The 19,852-nt window shown below is 49.4% G+C and overlaps 1 protein-coding gene across 1 annotated transcript in view; it reads left to right on the top strand.

Annotated features, from left to right (window-relative positions):
• The window catches only part of LOC127038344 (phospholipase A2 inhibitor PIP-like), a 28,183-nt gene extending 11,841 nt beyond the window's left edge, over positions 1-16,342 (top strand). Inside the window, exons 4-5 of the mRNA XM_050930928.1 lie at positions 15,163-15,408; positions 16,068-16,342. Of these exons, the coding sequence (XP_050786885.1) occupies positions 15,163-15,408; positions 16,068-16,342 (521 nt within the window). The remainder of the gene's footprint in view (positions 1-15,162; positions 15,409-16,067) is intronic.
• The last annotated feature ends 3,510 nt before the right edge of the window (positions 16,343-19,852 follow it).

Below are 19,852 nucleotides of genomic sequence, written 5' to 3' on the forward strand. Positions count from 1 at the left end.
ACCCTGCCTCAGGCAATACATCTTTTCCTTCTTGCTCGGTCCGGGGTGTGGGGAGGGCCACCCCTAGGTATATTTCCCACCCACCATTCCAAGCCTGCGCTGAGCTGAATGATTAATGACACCCTGTGAGCCTCTCTGGAGTTCTCGCTATGGTATTTGAGGGCATCACAAACATTCATGACTTGGTCTGAGCAACAGCCCTGTGGGACCTGGGAAACTGAGGCATGAACACAGGGAGTCCTCACACTCAACCCCCCCCCCCCCGCTCACGTCCAAATCCTGGTGTCATTCTCACACTAGGCAAACCCTGCCTCCTTCACCCCGATACAGCAGAGGTGCTCTGAGCCCGTGTCTATGTAAGCAGGGGATGGTCCCACTCTTGTGGGGAACTTTCCTGGTTTCTGCACTGCCCCGGTGGTATTGGATGGTGATAGGATCTGAGTCCTCCCTCCAACTCCCTTCACCTCGGAGGCCAGCCTGCCTCACCCCCTGTATGTCTAAGGTGGAGCTAAGCTATTGCTCAGTACAGAAGCTCCTGTTCTCAGTGTGTGTCCAGGACTCCCAGCGCTTTGGGGAGTTTATAAAATAACTGGACCGAGCGATTGGAGCTCTGCTTCGCGGCTTGTCTTATATAGGGCCCTTCTGGCCTCGGATTGGCTGCTCCATCAGCCCCTCTGATTGGCCGCTCCTCTGCAGCCACTCTAGGCTGCCTGGAGGATTCCTCCCTGCTCTATTCTGGGGCAAGATGATACAGGACAGCGGGGGCCTCTGGACCTACCCCACCTGCCACAATATGGAAACCAGTTTACAGAGAGAGTTTTAAAATAAAACCAGTTGTTGCCCTGTGGCGGGGTGATGACTCACTGGCGTGGCGCCTCCTACTGGTTGTCCAGGGAATTAGCCCTTTTCCAGCACCGAAGCGCCCTCTGCCGGCTGATATCTCGCCTGCTCCTGGATCCCATGTCCCTCCTGGGCCCCGGTGCCTTTTGCCCAGAAGTTCTGCCCCAGCACTAACCCACAATCTGGGTCTCTCCCCCCCGCCCCCAGGGGAACCTCCAACCCTCTATCCCCACCTTGCCTCAGCAGCTACTGCCAGTCACCATCTAGCCCCTGCACACTGGGGCAGACTGCAGTCTGTAAACCACTCATCATCGGCAGGGTGGAGTTGGACCAGCTGCCTCTGCTTATCTCTGGGCGGCCTCTCTGCAGCCCCAGTGCCCTTTTGTGGGCCGTTAACTTGGCCTTCTGCCTGGGGCTTTGCTAGGCTGGAGCTCCCAGCTCCCTTGGCCCTTCCCCAGCCCTGCTCCACCCTAGGTACCCTCCTCAGCTCCTAGGCAGCCAGGTCCTTCTCTCTCTAAAGGCTAGAGAAAGCATGTGTCTTTCCGGCCCACCAGCCTCTTATAAGGGCCAGCTGGGCCCTGATTAAGCTGACCATAGCTATGGCTGCTTTCCAATCAGCCTAGCTTCTCTGCCACAGCCCTCTCCAGGGCTGCTGTAACCCCTTCTGGGCTGGAGCAGGGTGACCACCCCACTAAATGCCCCTTTTAGAAAAGTTGACCACGTGAGACTATCTAAAACCAAAAGAGCTTGTGGGGGACTTTTCCATTCCTCTGTTATGCTGCGTCCCCATCTGAGGAAGAAACAATGAGTTTGTCACCATCCCCTATGATAGACCGCATTACATGCCTGTCAGTAAACATCACATCGACACCATAACCCCTGAAATAAAGACCAGATCCTTCCTCCACTTCCAGCTTTTGAGGCCCCTAGCCATGATACTACTAATAAAAAATGACATCACATGAAAACAAAATAAAGCACCAAAAAAAGAGAGAGACATAATTTGAATATTTTTTTATTTACCAAATGCTTTTCTAGCCTTTTCTGTGCAAATGCACTAATTATTGAGGAAAAATCTAGCTTTCGTGCAATGTCAGTTGATATTAAGCCTGGTGAGCCCATTCAAATGCTCTTGTCCCATAGTTGAATGCTGATAGTTCTTTCCCTACTTTAACACATTGAAGGTGTGTTCACCTGAAGCCACTGATGGAGGCAAACTGACAAAAATACACAATGCAATTGTGACATTAGGAAACACCTGAGGGAGTCCAAGCCTGAGTATTTCTTGAAGCAATTTGTTTGGCCTGCAATTTAAAGTTCATGGAATATATTCGTTCAAGGAAGATGACCTCATCACTGAGATCTTTTGAGATTTCTTTGTTGTCCTGTTCCTGAAATTGTTCAGCTGCAGAAAGTAGATCTTCACTGCTAAGTCTATTGAACTGCCAAAGAAACCCAAAATGGTATAAATTAGTCGCAGTGACTCAAATCGATGTGTAAGACCTGATAGAACAGAATCAATGATGACAAGGAAGACATTGACCCTATAATGCTGTTCGGCATCAGATTCAGTAGGTAAGTTGTGATTGGTGGAGAACTCAGATGAAATGACAATGTTCTGTACTGCTAATTTGGACTCAGTCAGGATCGCATCCCATTGTTCACATATCTGTTGAATGTCATCGATAAGACTTTCAATGTTATCCCTCTCAACATCAAGTGTAGCACTGCCTGCTTCAATTACCAGATTAGTTTGGTGGATCATTGTAAGTAGCTTCATCCACAAAGGTGACATCAGAATGCATTAAAATTTGGACATGGGCTTCTGAATAGACTGAAGTTCAGTTCGAGCCTGTGCAGTGAGATTGCGAGATTCAAGCTCATTTAAAGCCTTTCTGACTGAATTCAAATGCTGTGCAACTGGTTGAACACCATCCATCCGTGCAGACCATCTAGTTTTCGACATCCCATGCAGTGAAACAGGAAGATATTGCTTCAGAATTTCCCACTTTTGTGGTCTGCTACTGAATAGATTGTACATTTGCTGAACAGTTCCAAAGTAAGTAATCACCTCCTTGCATGATTCAGCACAGTCAACACCTACAAGGTTTAATGTGTGGTTTCCACAGCTGGAGAAAATACAATTTGAATTATGCTCAAGCAGAACTGCTTGTACACCTTTGTACTTCCCAGACAGATTAGTTCCATTGTCATAGGCTTGACCTATGCAGACATACAAATCTAACTTAAAACCTTCTAGAATTGCTAGTACTCTAGCAGCAATTTCTTTTCCAGGTTTTCTTGTGAAATTATCAAACAAAAACGCTTTTCTTCAACTGAAAATTTTGAGCTGTCTACAATCTTAACATATTGAATAACCATAGTAGTCTGTTCTTTGTGAGAACAATCTGGAGTGGCATCAACAATGATTGAAAAACACTTGGAATTTCGAAGTTCATCAAGAATTGTTTGTACGAATGACCCACGTTGCTCAATAAACTCATTTTGTATGTGTGTGGATAATGGACTTGCATGTGCTTTTGACTCTCTTGTGATTCTCGAACACGTTTAACGTGCTCTGATAAAAGTGAGTCATATTTGCTGAGGAGCTCAACTATGCCTAGAAAGTTTCCATTTGCACAATCACCAATACATTGACTGGAACCAAAGAACACCGATCCCCGCTCAGAAAGAACAAGGATGACATTCAGGATGTGCTCAAAACATTTTTTTCCCCAATTATTAGTTTCTGTAGAGAGTTCAGTCAAGAGTAAATTCTCAGCTGAACTTTCAGCTGATGCTGCCCTACTGGCTGATTTCCAAACAACATAGTTTTCTTTGTGTGACGTTGAAATCTCATGCGATGGTATTCAGTCTTTCAACTTCCTCCAACCTATGTTGATGCTCCATCCTGATTGATCAGAGAAAACAGATGTATTTGCAGCACTTTTGTTCAAAATGAAGCAGAGTGCACAGTACAGAGATGACAGCAAAGAGTCCTGTGGCATCTTATAGACTAACAAACGTATTGGAGCATGAGCTTTCGTAGGTGAATCCCCACTTTGTTGGATGCATCCAATACATTTGTTAGTATGTAAAGTGCCACAGAGCTCTTTGCCGCTTTTACAGATCCAGACTAACATGGCTACCCCTCTGATATTTCAGTGCAGAGATTGTTTTTCCGTACTCCGGCATAACCGGTCTCTTATGCAGGTCTCACCATGTGGAAGAGTTTTTGTGAGCAGACGAGTAGGGAAAGCAGAATTATCAACATCTCATGGAATGTTACTTGGAAATTCAAAACAACTAATTGGAAGAAAAAATTGCATTTGGGCAGCATTGCTCTTGTCAATAATTCCAATGTCCGTCACAATCAAACCTGTAGTACTCATGAATTGCTCTTGCTGCATAAGATCTATAGCTTCCTGTTGCGGTTGAGTTTTTGATTATATCCAGAATCTTCTGCTGCATCTGTTACTGTGGGCACATCTCCTTCTTGACTAATGTCCTCATATTCAGATATTGGCATTGCAATATCACCTGTTGCAGTTGCAGAATTTTCATTATCTGTAACATTGTTTGTTGGAGAAGGTGTGTTTTCCAGTGGTTTGAGAAATGAAATTATTGGCTTTGATCTTTTAGATGCTGCTTCACTCAGTTGTTTTGCCGTCTCTTGCTTGCACCACTTTCAAATCTCCTCTTCATAGTGATCTATCTGGTCAATAAGTAGCCTATCCACACCTGAAATATTCTGCTGTAAATAAGCAGCTTATCTACACTTGAAATCTTCTACTGTATAAACATGTACACAAATGCTGGAAAGACTGAAAATGAAGGAATATTAATTAAGAACACAAAATGAAACAGTCAGTCAGGTTATTATCCTTATCACTGAATCAAAACTCAAGCATGCAAGGTGTAATATAACAGACTGAGCTGAAGACAAAGGGATGACATCTACATAGTAAACACAGACACGGATAGAGACAGAGGGATAATGTCCAAAAATTTCTTGATCAACCCTAGTGTTGGTGGTTGAGGGCTTCAGAGAATGTACACATAGAATTTTTTTTTTGAAAAATACAGAAATGTTTTATTTAAAGCACTACATTACCATCTTAAAAATTCCTTTTTTAAAGCATGGAAAACATTATACATGGAGCTATTCAGGTCACTCTTTAGACTCCTGGAGATCCTAACTCTGACTTCTCTCTGGAAGCCCCCTACCCATCTCTATAACCTCAAGGAGAAAAACTGGCCTGAAATACAACCAAGGCTGAAATGCTTTTCGCCGCTCAGTTATTCTATTCTATAGCTAACTTCCCCCATCCAGGTGCGACGCCATGTGCGTGAGACCCAGTTTGATGCAACACCCTTGATGTGGGGCAGATAAGAAAATCCGTCACCAATGAATATTTACGCAAGTCGACGAAAAGGAATTTAACATCCTGTTCTGGGAGTGGGAGGGGAGCTGTCGTTATAGAACTGACTTCATGGCCATCCTTAGTTTCCTTATGATAGTTTCACTGGATCCCCCATTTGGCATCAATCGTCCATTGCTCCATTAGAGTAAATGGAAACAGATCCTGGACTAGTGTCAATTGGCCCTAGCTCTATTGAAGTCAATGGGGCCTGATCCGCACCTGCTGTGAATTTGCCATTGCTTTATGATCTACACATCTCAGGATCTGGATAAACACCTCTAATGTGCAAACATTCACTCCTCTACCCCCGTGACTAAGCTGAGTATCACCTCTTATCTCTGTTGTATGAACCAGCAGACTGTATGGGACAAGTTCTATAAAACACAATGGGTTGAGAAGGGTCAATCTGAATTGTACTAGAAGAGGGAGTGCCCAGGCATGACGGTCGTATAACATGTTACCTTTCAGTAAATCATTCACTGTTACTCTGAATATATATATGAATCTGATCCTGTCTTTGGTCTATATATAGAGGAAAGGGGCCGTCCTAGACAGTTTAGTGAATCTCTGACTTTAGAGAGAACTTGGAAGTGAACGGAACCGTTGTGCAGCTGAAGGTAAGAGTTTTTAAGCCAAGTTAAATTAGTCTTTGTAATCTTCCATGATCTGCTGCAAAACGTGTAAATCAGTGGCGTTCAACCTTTCCAGACTACTGTACCCCTTTCCGGAGTCTGATTTGTCTTGTGTACCCACAAGTTTCACAGCACTTAAAAACTATTTGCTTACAAAATCAGGCACAAAAATACAAAAGCATCACAGGACATCATTACTGAAAATTTACTGACTTTCTCACTTCTATCACGTAATTATAAAATAAATCAATTGGAATATAAATATCGCACTTACATTCAGCATAGTCTATAGAGCAGTATAAACAAGTCATTGTCTGCACAAAATAGTTTGTACTGGCTTCGCTAGTGCTTTTGATGTAGCCTGTTGTAAAACTAGGCAAATATCTAGATGAGTTGATGTACCCGAACACCTTCGCGTGCTCCCAGGGGTACATGTACCCCTGACTGAGAACCACTGGCATAAAGGCTGGAGATATATTTGAAGTGCCAGCTCCCATCGTAAAACCTCATGACAATGACAGAGCAGGGGTAAAGTGGGTCAGTTTGTGCAAAGGAAAAGAAGCCCCACTCATGGAATGGTGTGTGAGCGAAAAAGGGAGATTTTCAAAGGCAAAACTGGTAGTCAGGGGGGCCAGCATCTGCTGAAACTTCTTGGGAGTCGGGCCTCGAACTCTCTTCAGCTGCTTTGAACATCCCAGGTTTAGGGAGCAGAGAAGAACCAGTCGACGTACTTGATTTGGACTGTCAAAAAGCCTTCGGCGCAGTCCCTCGCTGCAGGGCAGTAAGGAATCGAAGCAGTGCTGGGTGGGAGGCAAGGGACTGTCATGGAGCAGAAACAGGACAATAGCCAGAGTGCAGGAGTTTGCAGTGTTGTTGGAGCCGTGTGAATCCCAGGATACTAGACAGACAAGGTGGGAGAGGGAAAAGCTTTTATTGGACCAGCTTCTGCTGGGGAGAGACACAAACTCTGGAGCTCCGCTGCCCCTCAGAAGAGCTTTGTGCCGCTCAGACTCTCGTCTCTTCCCCCACCTTGTGTCTCTAGAGAACAGAGCCAGAATTCATGGGAATTTTGTGTGATGACAAAAGCTTAAAAGTGGAGGCCTCCAAGCTCTATCCTAGACCCAGCGTTCAAGTGACTCAAATGATCTGATGGCGGGTGAGGGGGGTGAGTGAGGAGGCGATGAAATCTGCAGAGGAGGCAACTTACTGAGGTTAGTCGGGAACTTCAGCGAGATCGAATGGAGCTGGGTCAATGGGCAAAGCGACGGCAGATGAAGTTGTTTTGATCAATGCAAAGTAACGCACATGGGGGTGGAGGGGTTTGAAGCCTCCTAGACCTGACCGTTGATTCAGAGAAGGGACCTGAGCATCCCCATAGGAAGATCAACGGACGCCTCAGCTCTCTGTGCGGCTGCAGAACAGAAAAGCGAAGAAGCCGTTGGGCTGCCCAAGGGAGTAGAGATAATGTGAAAACACTGCAGTGCCCCTCTGCAGACCAGCAGGATGCTCTGACCCTGGCGCCCTACAGGCAGCGCCGGTCGCCCCATGTCAGAAGGGACAGTGCAGACCTGGTGCAAACATGGACGAGGGAGTGAAACCTGGGCCAGGCTAGAGCCCTGCAGCTGGACTGGGATCCCACAGGACTAGCAGGACCTGCTGCCACAATAGAGGGAGAGGGTAAAAGTACTTTGTTGCGGGCAGAATTGGGTGGGCAAAGAAAGCCGACTGCAGTAATATGTGGGAAAACACAGGGCAGCAGCTTGTCATCAATAGAAGTTCAGCAATATAAAGCAAGTTGCTTTTTAAAAATAAAGATTTTTACCCTTAAATTTAAACGAGGGATAGAGAGAGGTTTGATGTCTATTATAACAGGAGTTAAAGTATTTTGTAGGTGGTTTAAGCAAGATTTGTTTTATACTTTTAGTAGAAACAATTGTGTCTGACTTCCCTTTATAGATATAGGACAGTAACCAAACTTTTTTTCAAATGTTTTAAGTAGCATGAGGGATTTTATCTCTCTTGAGGGATTTGTAGGATCTAAGGTTTTTGCGGGTGTGAAAGGAATAAAAATGCAAGAAACAATGAGGGACTGGCTGGGAGTGAGATTTAAAAAATAGTTCCACGCCGGGCTTCTCTCTGGAGCTCCCGCTTTGTAGTTACTGGGCACGGGGGAGCTGAGAGAAATTTGTTGACCACAACTTTTCTCCACTGAAAAATGCAGGTTTGGGGTGACTGAAAAGTTTCATGAATTTTCCTCAAATTTGCTGTATTGCTTCAGCAGAAAAAAAAATTCCTAGGAAAAACATCTTTAAAAAAATTGAAATGTTTCCAGAATTAGACATTTTGATGTTTTTCAACTCAGTGTCATGTCATATCAAAAGTGACTGCAACATTTATTTTTAAACCAATTTAAAAATGTTTTAAAATGCTTGAAAATGAACCAAAACCATTTTTCGTTCGGCTTTTCAGTTGGATGAGAAATTGGGCCAACCCAAAATTATTTCTTTTTTGACCTTTTGGAACTGCCAGTGAACCACAAAATTGGTTATTTGTGCGGCTCCATTGCCTGGTGCTCCCCTCACCCGCCCCGAATCTCAGCTATTATTCCCTTTCCTTCCTCATTTCGGTCTTGACTCTCTCCTCCTCCCCTCTGGCAGCGCTCACTGTGTCAGCCTTGAGAAGCTCTGTTCAGCTCCGAGCCCGGCCCCGTGGACCTCCCAGCACCCGGATGGTTTCCTTCATCCTCTGACTTCTCCCTGCTCTCCTAGCTATGAGTGCACAAGGTGAGTCATCCGCTGCGGTGGCCATGTAACCCCCCCCGGACTTGGAGACTTTACACCCAATGGATCCCCAGTCAGGGGAACATTCAGCATGTGCAGGGAGGGGGGATTAGCTCTGGGTGGGGTACAGGGCCCTGTCTACACTACGGCTACTGTAGCCACTTAGCCACAGCGCTGTAGCTGGGCCGGCAGAGCCTTGTAGTGAAGACACTGTCTATCCCAATGGAAACATCCCTCTAGGAACTCCCCTCCCTGAGTGATGGTAGCCAACCCCAGGGAAGCATTCACCCGTTGATCTGTACCTACTCCAGGGGTTGGGTTGGCCTCGCTGCAGTGCTCAGGGTGTGGATTCCCTCCAAGTGCCATAGCTATATCAACCTGGTTAGTGTAGCCCAGGCCTGAGGGATACCGTTACTAAATACTGCCCTGAATTGTTATTCCCACGAAGGCCCCTCTGCCCTGCTTTGGCAGCACAAAAGGGACTAAATATAGGAGTAAATTACACTATAGGGGACTGAGTGTAACCTGGAATCAGGCCGACAATTTCTGGTAGCAGAGGTCTCTCCAACCGAGCAAACAGAGGCAGAATGAGCTCCCATGGCTGGGAGTTGAATTTAAACCAATCCAAGGTGGAAGTAATCCCGGCACCAGCTTCTCAACAGGGAGGGCAGATTCTCTATCCCTTGGTCTCTGTATGTTGAGATTGGACATTCTTCTAAAGTATTGGCTGCAGCTCGACCATCAGATATGGGCTGGATGGAGAAAGGGCTGGGTGAGGTTCTCTGGCTTGGGCGACTCAGGAGCTCAGATTAGATCAGCATCAGAGCCTGAAAATCTCCACCTCTCTAAAAGAAAAGGTGCGAAGCTGCTGCATTTACACAGCTTGTGTGCAGGGTGCTGTACATAAGGACTGAAGGGCAGAGATTCTTCACTTACATGTTGCCAACAGGTTTGCGCATGTCCATGTGCTGTGGTTAATGCCACTTGTATCAATGGTAATTTGGAGAACAATGGAAATGAACGTCCTTTTGTTCTTCTTAACAAAGTTTTTGGCTTGGGAATTTCCATCCTTCCCATTCACCACAGATAGGGAATGGGAGACACACAGAGCCCCTGGCATGGGGGGAGAACGGGGGACCCTGATATGGGCGACGGGAAATAGGGGGCACACAGAGCTTCTGGCATGAGGTAAAGGGGAGTGAGGCTTGCATGATGTCCCTGCAATAAGGCAGGTGGGGGGGGGGGGCACCTGAGGATTCTGTGAGGACCACAGGGGGCTGGCAGGAGCCCTGGGCTGTGCATTGGACTCAGCCAACATACGCTGCGAAGCGAGCGACTCTCCAGTACTGTGAATACCTGCACAATGGGCATCACATCTGGAGTGGGTGGGGCTTATTTTGCGGGCGACATCCCCTTCACCCGTCCCCAGTCTGACCCCTGGGTACTGCTGGCCCAGGGGCTGAAAGTGTGTAATTGCTGAGTCCGTTAACCCCTCGGCTTGTTTGGCACAGAGGGGGAAGACTGGGGCTAAGGGACGTGTTACCCCACAGTAAGAAGGAAACACTCGTTCTTATTTCTCCAGCTGTGAACTTGACATGTGAGAAGTGCTATGGCTCAGTGGACACGTGTCAACCTGCTAAAGATACCTGCACAGTAACGAAGGCTACAGGCGGGTGCATCTCAGGGGTTAAAGAATCTACACTGGGTAGGTGACATTGCTGTGAACCCAGGCACACCCTACCCTGCAGTCTGTGTCACCATCCTCATCATCGCTAAGGCCAACCCCAACACGGTCCCTCAACAAAGCACATTCACCCGTGCAGAACTCTTAGACTCATAGACTTTAAGGCCAGAAAGGACCATTGTGATCATCTTTCTAGTCTGACCTCCTGCACATCAGCACCTCACCCACCCCCTCCTGCAGCAGACCCTTAACCTCTGGCTAAGTCACTGACATCCTCAAATCATGGATTAAAGACTTCAAGTTACAGAGAATCCACCATTTACTTTAGTTTAAACCTGCAAGTGACCTGTGCCCTGTGCTGCAGAAGGAGGCAAAACTCCCTCACGGTCTCTGCCAATCTGACCTGGGGGGAAATTCCTTCCCGACCCCAAATCTGACAATCAGTTAAATCCTAAGCATAGAATCATAGAATCACAGGGGCAAGACCCACCAGCCAGACACCTGGGAAAGAATTCTCTGTCGTAACTCAGAGCCCTCCCCATCTAGTGTCCCATCACTGCCCGTTGGAGATATTTGCTTCCCATCCCCTCCATAAACTTATCAAGCTCAGGCTTTAAACCCGTTTGGTTTTTGCTCCCACTGCTCCCCTCTGATGTTTACAGACCTTCCTCTAATTTTAAGCCTAAACTTGGTGATGGCCGGTTTTTATCCATTTGTTGCTAGATGCTTGATTTATTCAGGCAACATTACTGTGTCTTACATGGTGACCTGAAGACACACAAGTTTGAAATCTTGGACCCAAATTGTAAATCTCCCATTGACTTCAGTGCAGCCTGGATTTCACCCCTTGGGCTTTATTTACTGATTTTTATTCACTATGTTTTCATCTCAACAATGGACGGCTGCGCTGCAACAAACGAAGCTGCTTTAGGTGGAAATTGGTGAAGAGATCCCTTGCGGACTGTCGCCTTGCTCCCAAAATCTCGTATGAAGCTGTTAGTCACCTGCTCAGGTCTGGAGCCCTTCCTTACAAGTTTATTCTGCTTGCTTGAGATGCAAATTCAAGACAGTTTTTGCCCCTTTGATTTAAAGAGATTCCAAACTTTCTCCGTGTTCAGCTCCCTGAGCTCTTCAGGCCGGCGGATTTCACTAGTTCCCTTCATTTCTCAACGTTTGCCCTCTTGAAATCGAAAACTTTAGTTACAGACCTGGCTTTGTTCATCCTCCCATTGAATTAAAGAGATTTAATGGTTCCTTCCATTTAGCCTGTCAGATGGTGTTGCGGGTAGGTACACTCCATCTCATGTGCAGGATCATGTATGGTGAGAAGAAGGGAAAAAACTGCAGAGCAGCCCGTTAGATCCTGTGTTCATGACCCTGACTATAAGACATGATAGTGCAGCCTAGTAGCCAGAGTCAATAAAGTGACCCATCTCTGTGGGATTGCATGGCTGACTGGCTCGTTGGGGAAGTGGGGCACCACTTACTGGTATGTGGCCTAAGGGTTGGGGGACTTGGGCCCTCCCTGCTCCTCCGAGCCCCAGCCCAGGGCCCAGGCAGTGGTATGGATGCGCACCACTGTGTCAGTGGGGATCCTCCCAAAACACGCTCACTGGTTTCCCAGTTCACTCACTGGAGAAACGTCTAAGTCCCCTGAGCTGCTTCCAACCCTTTCTCCCTCGATGAGGCTCCACAGTTCTCACGGGTCTCGAGGGTCCTCGAGTGGCGTAGCTCCTGCTGGCGTGGTCTCTTCTCTGGGCTGTTTGGGCAGCCTGGAGTTCGCCTGGAGCTGTGTGCCATGGCTCTGGAAGTGAGGCCAGTAGCAGCTCCCTGAAGAGAGTCTGCAGCCTGCATCCTCCCCCTTCACCAGCCTGCCCAGACTGAGTTGGGCTCCTTCCTTTTATACTCTGCCTCCAGGCTGAGCACGTGCAGCAGAGTTGGTGGCTTGGGGCGTCCTCAGCATGAAAAGCACAGTTAACCCTTTGGGGGCAGGGGCAGGGTAGGTACACCCTGTCACAGAAGGGTGCATAGCACACCACCAGCTTTAACATAGTCTATATCGATCTATCAATCTATCGATCTATCTATCTATCTATCATCTATCCATCCCCAGACACCCACCTCTCTCTCTCACTCTCTGACTACACTCAGGAAATTTTCCCAGCACAGTCACAAATGGGTTTATAAAAACTTCCCCCCACTCAGGGTGGGGCTTCACTGGTTAATGTGGGCTGTAACCCCCACCCTTCCACCCGCCCCCAGCCCCCTACTATCCACACACAAAATCCTTTAATCTCAGTGGATATGAGCTTTGAGTTTATGCCAAGGCAGATTTTCGAGCCCTTCAATCATCCTCGTGGCCCTTCTCTGACCCCTACCCAGCTGACCAACGTCCTTCCTGAATGGTGGGCCTAGAACTGGGCAAAGGCTCCCAGCAGCGTCACCCCCGAGCCAAACGAAGATGTAAAATAACTTCCCTGCTCCTCCTCGAGGTTCCCCTCCCAGCCTCTCAGTTCTGTTCCTTGTTTTCTTTCTTTAAAACAGATGGGACACTGACCACGGTCTTCTACAAAGAATGCATAGATCACTATAATGGTGGCATAAAATCCCCCATCACCTTTACTAGCGGGAACAGCAGGTATCTGAGGATCAACACCACACGATGCAACGACACAGATAAGTGTAACTCAGCTGTACTGGCAGGTATGTTATGGGTCTGTTTTTACTGTCCCTGTTTAAGGGCTTGTTCACCCAAACAATTAGACGGCCCTGAGCTGGGGCATGAATCCATCCGTGTGCCCCCCACTGGTGCACAGGAACAGGTTGTTCGAGCGCCTTGAAAGGGCACCAGCTCAAAGCGCATTAACGAACGGTTCATACGCATCAGCAGGGTGAGCATGGACAGGCGCTGGGTAGATCCACAACCCTGCGGACCCTTAGACCTCCCACTTGCTGCAGTTGAATTGTTCATGTGAAGAAACTCTCGACACAGTTGTATTTGCTACCATTTCTCCCCTTTATTGCCCTACACGTCCATTCACTCGAACGTCATTTCTGTCGTCCATTGAAATACCTGTAGTTGGCGGGTCAACAAGCTGGGTGGGGCCTGTTTTAAAATGTATTTGAGAACAGAAGGGCAAGGGCTGTCTCTGAGAGAAGAAGCAGAAAGCAGCCAGGATATGTTTCCATCCAAACCTTCATAACTAACAACGTATGCAGGGTGACCAGATGTCCTGATTTTATAGGGACAGTCCCGATTTTTGAGTTGTTTGCTTATATAGGTTCCTATTACCCCCGACCCCCATCCCGATTTTTCACACTTGCTGCCTGGTCACCCTTTCCGTACGTAACTTGCACTGTTATTGCAGATTCCACAATATTAGGTTTCCACTACAAATTTGGCAGCGGAAACCCCACCGTGCACAGGGAGCCCCGGCCAGCCCAGGGCTGAAAGCAAGTGCCCCTGCTATCAGCCTGGGCCCCTGCTCTCAGCCCCAGGCAGTTGACAGTGGAAAATCGCAGAAAAGTCATCATGGACTTTATTACCACAAATAATAAGGTCTGTCATGACTTTTCCGCAACTCAGCCACAAGTTTTTGACAATCATCCAGCAATTCAAGTAGGAACTTATCCATAACCCTGTCGAGATTGACCTGCAAACTACTTGGGGACTTTGCATCTCCCCTCCTCCAGTTGGGAAGCTGTTCCAAAAGCTCCCTCTTCTGATGGCTGGAAACCGGGTTTGGAGCCCCGGGGCTGTTCATCGCCGGCCAGTTTATCCCTGTGGGTCCTTGTGCGAACAATTCAAAACCGCCCGTTTGGCCATTTCCCCAAACAATGTGATTTCCTGTTGCTTTCAGCTTTTGAAGCAGCGAGTGATCACAACTGTGACGTAGCCGGCGTCACAGAGCCGTGGGGGGAGTACACACACAGGTGGGATCTCGGCACCCAGGGGCGCAGCTTGCTCCAGGCGGGCGGTCAGGGATAGCAGGAGGAGGGATTGCCTTGGATAGCAAAGGTGTCTGCACCTGCTCTGAGGTTGGAATGGGAATAGGAGACGGACGTGTTGAAAATCTCTGGGTAGGGATAAAGCGGGTGAAACCAGGGGACACCATGGTAGGGTCGGCTACAGACCAGCTAACCAGGAAGAAGAGGTGGAGGAGGCTTTTCTTAAACAACAAAATCATCCAAAGCCCAGGACGTGGTGATGCCGGGGGATTTCACATCCAGAGATTGGTTGGGAAAATAACACAGCCGGGCACAGATCATCCAGCAAGTTCTGGGAATGCCTTGGAGATACTTTTTATTGAAGTCTCTCCCACCTTGCCATGGAATCAGAGCAACCCCCCCATGCCCCTCTTCCCCCCAGCCCCCCGGCCAGGTCTGTGTATATACCATCTTCATCCTCATTCCCCCTCTGCCCACCCTCCTCCTCCTTTCTGTCTGGGAGATCAGCCATTGAGGGTGTCACCATGTTACACCCCCAGGGACGCTGGGCAGAGTGGAGATGGGGTGTCAGAGGGGCCATCTACTCAATGTTTGATTGGAGACAATCACAGAAGTGGCTGGGCTGATCAGCTGGCGGGGGGTGTGTGTTGTGATTTCTCCCCAACAGGAGCAGGCTTCTGGCCCTGGGTACCTAGAAAATGCCCAGAAATTCTGAAATTGGTCGACTGTCAGGTTCAGAGGTCACCGTGCCCTCGGGCTGGGGGTGGGGCCTTCGCACGGCCAAGCAATGCAGGGCACCGGGCTCACCCACTGGTTTGAATGAGGTTTAATCCCCCTGTAACTGTGTCTCTCAGTGCCCACGGGGAGCACCACTGAGAACGGGCTGCAGTGTCCAACCTGCCTGGATCTGAATTCTGCTACCTGCAACAGCATAATCACCCCTTGTGCAGGGGATGAGACCTATTGCATCGCTTTCACTGGGACGATACTGAATGGTAAATGCTGCCAGCTGGCCGCAGTGCGGAGCTACCCCGGGAATCTCACACCCCAGGAACTCCCCAGAGAGCTGGTGAAACCTAGAGTCTGTGCTGAGGCCTTGGGTGGGTGGGGGCTACGAAGAGGGGGGTTTGGCTGGAGGGAAGGAGAGAGGAACTGGGAAGTTTTCCCTTCCCAACCAGCACCCACCTCCCAGTGATGCCACCCTGGAGTTATGACAACACAGTACTTGCCATGGGAAGGGTTGTTATATCAGTGATGTAGAGCTGGGGAGAGAACCCAGGAGTCCTGACTCCCAGCCCCCACTGCTCTAACCACTAGACACCACTCCCTTTATGTTTAACGTGGAGCTAAGCTATTGCTCAGTGCGGAAGCTCCTGTTCTCAGTGTGTGTCCAGGACTCCCAGCGCTTTGGGAGTTTATAAAATAACTGAACCGAGTGGTTGGGGCTGCCGGGGACAGTGAGAACCGGGCGTGTTCCCCGGGGGGCCGGGCGCTGGGGAAGGAACCAGCCCCGGAGATCAGCTGGTTACAAACTCCAGTTTCAGTCTCGTGTGAAGCTGCAGAAAGGGGCGTGGGGGAGGCAGGAGGAGAGCAGACACCCGCCCTGCCATGGCCGGTTACAGCGAGAGCAGGGAGAGCACCGGGGGGTGGGAACGGGAGGCAGAGGCGGGAGCCACTGGATGGTGGAGACAGAGGTTCTGGGGGCAGAGAAGGAACCAGAGCTGCCCCTGCCTAATAACAGGCTGGTTTTCTCCCTCAGGTTCATCTCGTTGGTCATTGGCTGGAAAAGGCTGCGCTACAGCATCTGCTCAGGACATAACACCTAGAACCTTCCTGGCTCCAGGACCCGACCAATACCTCTTTTCAGTGACAATCTACATTCCGGGGAAGAAAACACCCACCGCTCCCTCCCCTACAAATACCGCCCTCTCCAAAACAACCCGCAGTGGGGCCGGCCCGGCTCTGGGGAAATTCTCCTTTGCCCTCTACCTGCCTGGCCTGATTGGGCTGCTGCTGGTGAAACTGCTCTCCTGACCCCTGCCTGGCACGGCCCACGCAGCACCTGATTCCTGCGCGTTGCAGCCCGAGCTCTGAATCGTACATTAATTCTATTGATTATTCACAAATTCCCAGTGGTCACTGGGACGTCTGACAGATTCTGGGCCCTAGATCTGTCCCAGTATTTTGCAGCTCTCACATTGTAGGAACCCTTCTGTCTTTGTAATAGTTTATTAAGACGTGTAGCAGAGTCCCAAACACTCCAGCCCAGCACGGGAACAGTGATGCCACTCAATGTCTGTCTGCCCATCCCTACACACCACTCCTCGTAGAACAACCAGAAATGTTAACCTTTGTCTTCCTCCTCACCATCACTTTCCTCATCGTCCCCCATGGCCGTGATCTGGGCACCCCTTAAACGCTGCATCTCGCTCGCCTCTTGCCCACAGGTTGGTACAACTTTTATAATATGTACTTCCAATGCCACTGTGTCTAATGCCTATTCAGTAGGGGCTTCTCCCCTCCTCCTTATCTGTAACTCCTCACCCTACCGATGTCAGGGTCCCTTCTCCTGTAGGTTAGGATGTTACTGATCTCAGCTTATTCTCAGACCCGTCAATTCCTTGCCATGGCCGGCTTGTGGTCAGACATCTGCAGATGTTCCCATCCTACAATATTCCAAAGCCGGTGTTAGCTCAAGTCACTGTGGCTGGCTGGTGTCGTTGTAGGCAAACCATCCCTTTAAACACTCTGTTCCCAGGCTCCTCAAATGTACTGGTGACCGTTGGGCCATTTATCTGTGCCAAAGTTCAGAGGCCCCCCAAGCCTCATATTATGTTCAAGTTATCTGTTGCTGAGCCATGTAAGAATTTGCTTATCTTTCTCTGTGTGTGTGTGTGTGTGTGTAATCTGAATTAAAAATCTACATTTCAAGCACACCATGGCAGTTTAACATTCAAGCACTGAGAGTTAGGAAACACCCAAACACACGATGCCAATACGAGCTTAATCCAATCCCCCGACGTGTTTGCAGTGTGCTACAGCCTTTGATTCCACGATCACACACTGCGTGTTCTCCACCGCAGCCCTGCCTCAGGCAATACGTCTTTTCCTTCTCACTGTGGCAGGGGGGGGAATCCCAGGCCGTATTTCCCACCCGTGGTTACAACCCTGCGCTGAGCTGATTGATGAGCTCACTGCCTGTACCTATCTCTGGAGTCCTCACCACGGCGTCTGGGAGCGTCACAAACAGTATTGACTTGGTGGGGCCTGGGAAACTGAGGGTCTGCTCCACACTCATGATGCTGGGTGTGATTCTCACACTAGATGGGCCCCCAGCTCCCTCACCTCGATACAGCAGAGGTGCTCTGAGGCCGTGTCTATGCCAGTGGGGGATGGTCTCGCTACTGCGGGGAACTTGGACAGGGGAGGCTTTAGGTATTTTGCCACCTCAAGCACGGCAGGCAGGCTGTCTTTGGCGGCTTGCCTGCAGGAGGGCCCCGGTCCCACGGATTCGGCGGCAGCCTGCGGGAGGTCTGCCAAAGCAGTGGGACCAGCAGACCCTCTGCAGGCATGCCACCAAAGGCAACCTGCCTGCCGCCCTTGTGGTGACCAGCAGAGCGCCCCCCATGGCTTGCCACCCCACGCACGAGCTTGGCGTGCTGGTGCCTGGAGCCACCCCTCTTCCTGGAATCTGCACTGCCTGGTGGTATCGGATGGTGGCAGGATCTGCTCTCGAGAGCTCCCCTTCCTTCCTCCTGCATGGCAGAGTCTTGGTAACCCCGACAAGGCTGGGCCCAGAATCCCTGGGGGGCTGACCCCTCAGTCTTGTCATGGGTATCTAGGCCAGGGGCTCGTGTGTCTCCCCCCTGGGTAGGGTTGCCAGGCATCTGGTTTTTTGACCAGAAGGCTCAAAGCACTCAGCTGAGCATCACCATTCTGTTGACCTAAGTTTTTAGCACGGACCAAGCCGGATTGTAATTGACTCGGCCAGTCACATCTGGCACCTCTTTCTGTGCCAGATGTCAGGGGCTGCACAGGGAACTCACGGGGAGACATTCGCCAGCCTGGGCTGTGCAGGAAACCAGACTGGATCATCGTGACGGTTCCTTGGCCTTCAGTTCTATGCCGGGAAATCTCTTACATTCAGCCCCCTGTGTGTCAGTGAGCAGAACAGAGATGGGGCTTCTTTTGTTCTCCTGGCCTGAGCTCCTCTTCCCTAGAAATATATGTAAACGCAGCAGGCCCCTGTATCATATAGAAAGTGGAATCACTTTCTGATAATGATTTCCGATAACACAGCAGTTAGCGATCTCTCATAAAGAGGGCTGGAAGGATGGGAAACCAGGTGCTTATCCTTTCCCAAGAGATCTGCCCGGATTTAACCCTTCACTAGCCAAACTTCTCTGTGTTTCTGAGGCTTCACTAAGACAAGCCAGTTGATGCAGGTGAACGTCAGTCAGATGTCACAGAGTGAAGCCAAGCAGCTGGACTGGGTTCTAAAAGCTGATTTCATTTCATCGAGTCTAAGGCCAGAAGGGAGCGGTAAGATAGTCCAGTCTGATTTCCTGTATATCCCACTCCAAATAACCTCTCCCTTTGAGTTCTGCACACAGCTCATATCGGGGGTGGGGGGGTGGGGGGTGGGGGGTGAGTGTGGAAACAAGCCACATCCTTTAGAAAGAAAGAAGTGTCTTGATTTAAGAATGGAGAATCCGCTCTGTCCCTATCTCCCGGGAGCCAGGACTCCTAGGTTCCTTCCCCAGCTCAGGGGGCAGGGGCGGCTTTAACTTTTTTGCCACCCCAAGCAACAACAACAACAACAAAAAAGGACCACCCCGCTGAACCAAAACCAACAACAACAACTCCCCCCCAGCGCCGCCCTGCCGAACCAAAACCAACCCCTCCGAGTGCCGCCCTGCCAGACCAAAACCACCACCAACAACAAAATAACCCAAGCGTTGCCCCGCCGAACCAAAAACAACACCCCCACGAGCGCCGAACCAAACCCACCAACAACAAAAAACCTAGTGCCGCCCCGCCGAACCAAAAAGAAAATCACTCACCCCCCTCGGAGAGCCGCCCCACTGAACCAAAAAACAAAACAAACTAACAAACAAAAACCGAGCGCTGCCCCACCGGCCCAAGATTGGCCCCCCCTTATAAGGTGCCACCCCAAGCACGTGCTTGATCGGCTGATACCTACAGCTGGCCCTGGGAGGGAGGTCTAGTGGTTAAAGCACAGGGCTGAGAGAGGCTGAGTGTTAGGACTCCTGGGTTCAACTAGTCATGGGTTTGTCCTGATGTGAATCGCTGACCAAGGAGAGGAGTGATGCTGCAGAGTGCTGAGGTGAGGGGCACCCCACACAACTTTGGGATGGGCATGACAGACGGCTGGGGCTGTTCTGGGCCAAAGTGGGCACAATCCAAATGTTTAGCAGGGAGGGGAATTATCCATCCAACAGTTCCCTAGGGCGGAGGTGGGAGCTCCCACCCTGGCACTCGTTAGCTAGAGATTTCATGGTAAGAACTCGCAGCGCGTCTCCA

The sequence above is a fragment of the Gopherus flavomarginatus genome, chromosome 20, assembly GCF_025201925.1.
Source record: "Gopherus flavomarginatus isolate rGopFla2 chromosome 20, rGopFla2.mat.asm, whole genome shotgun sequence".
NCBI classification, from domain to species: domain Eukaryota; kingdom Metazoa; phylum Chordata; order Testudines; family Testudinidae; genus Gopherus; species Gopherus flavomarginatus.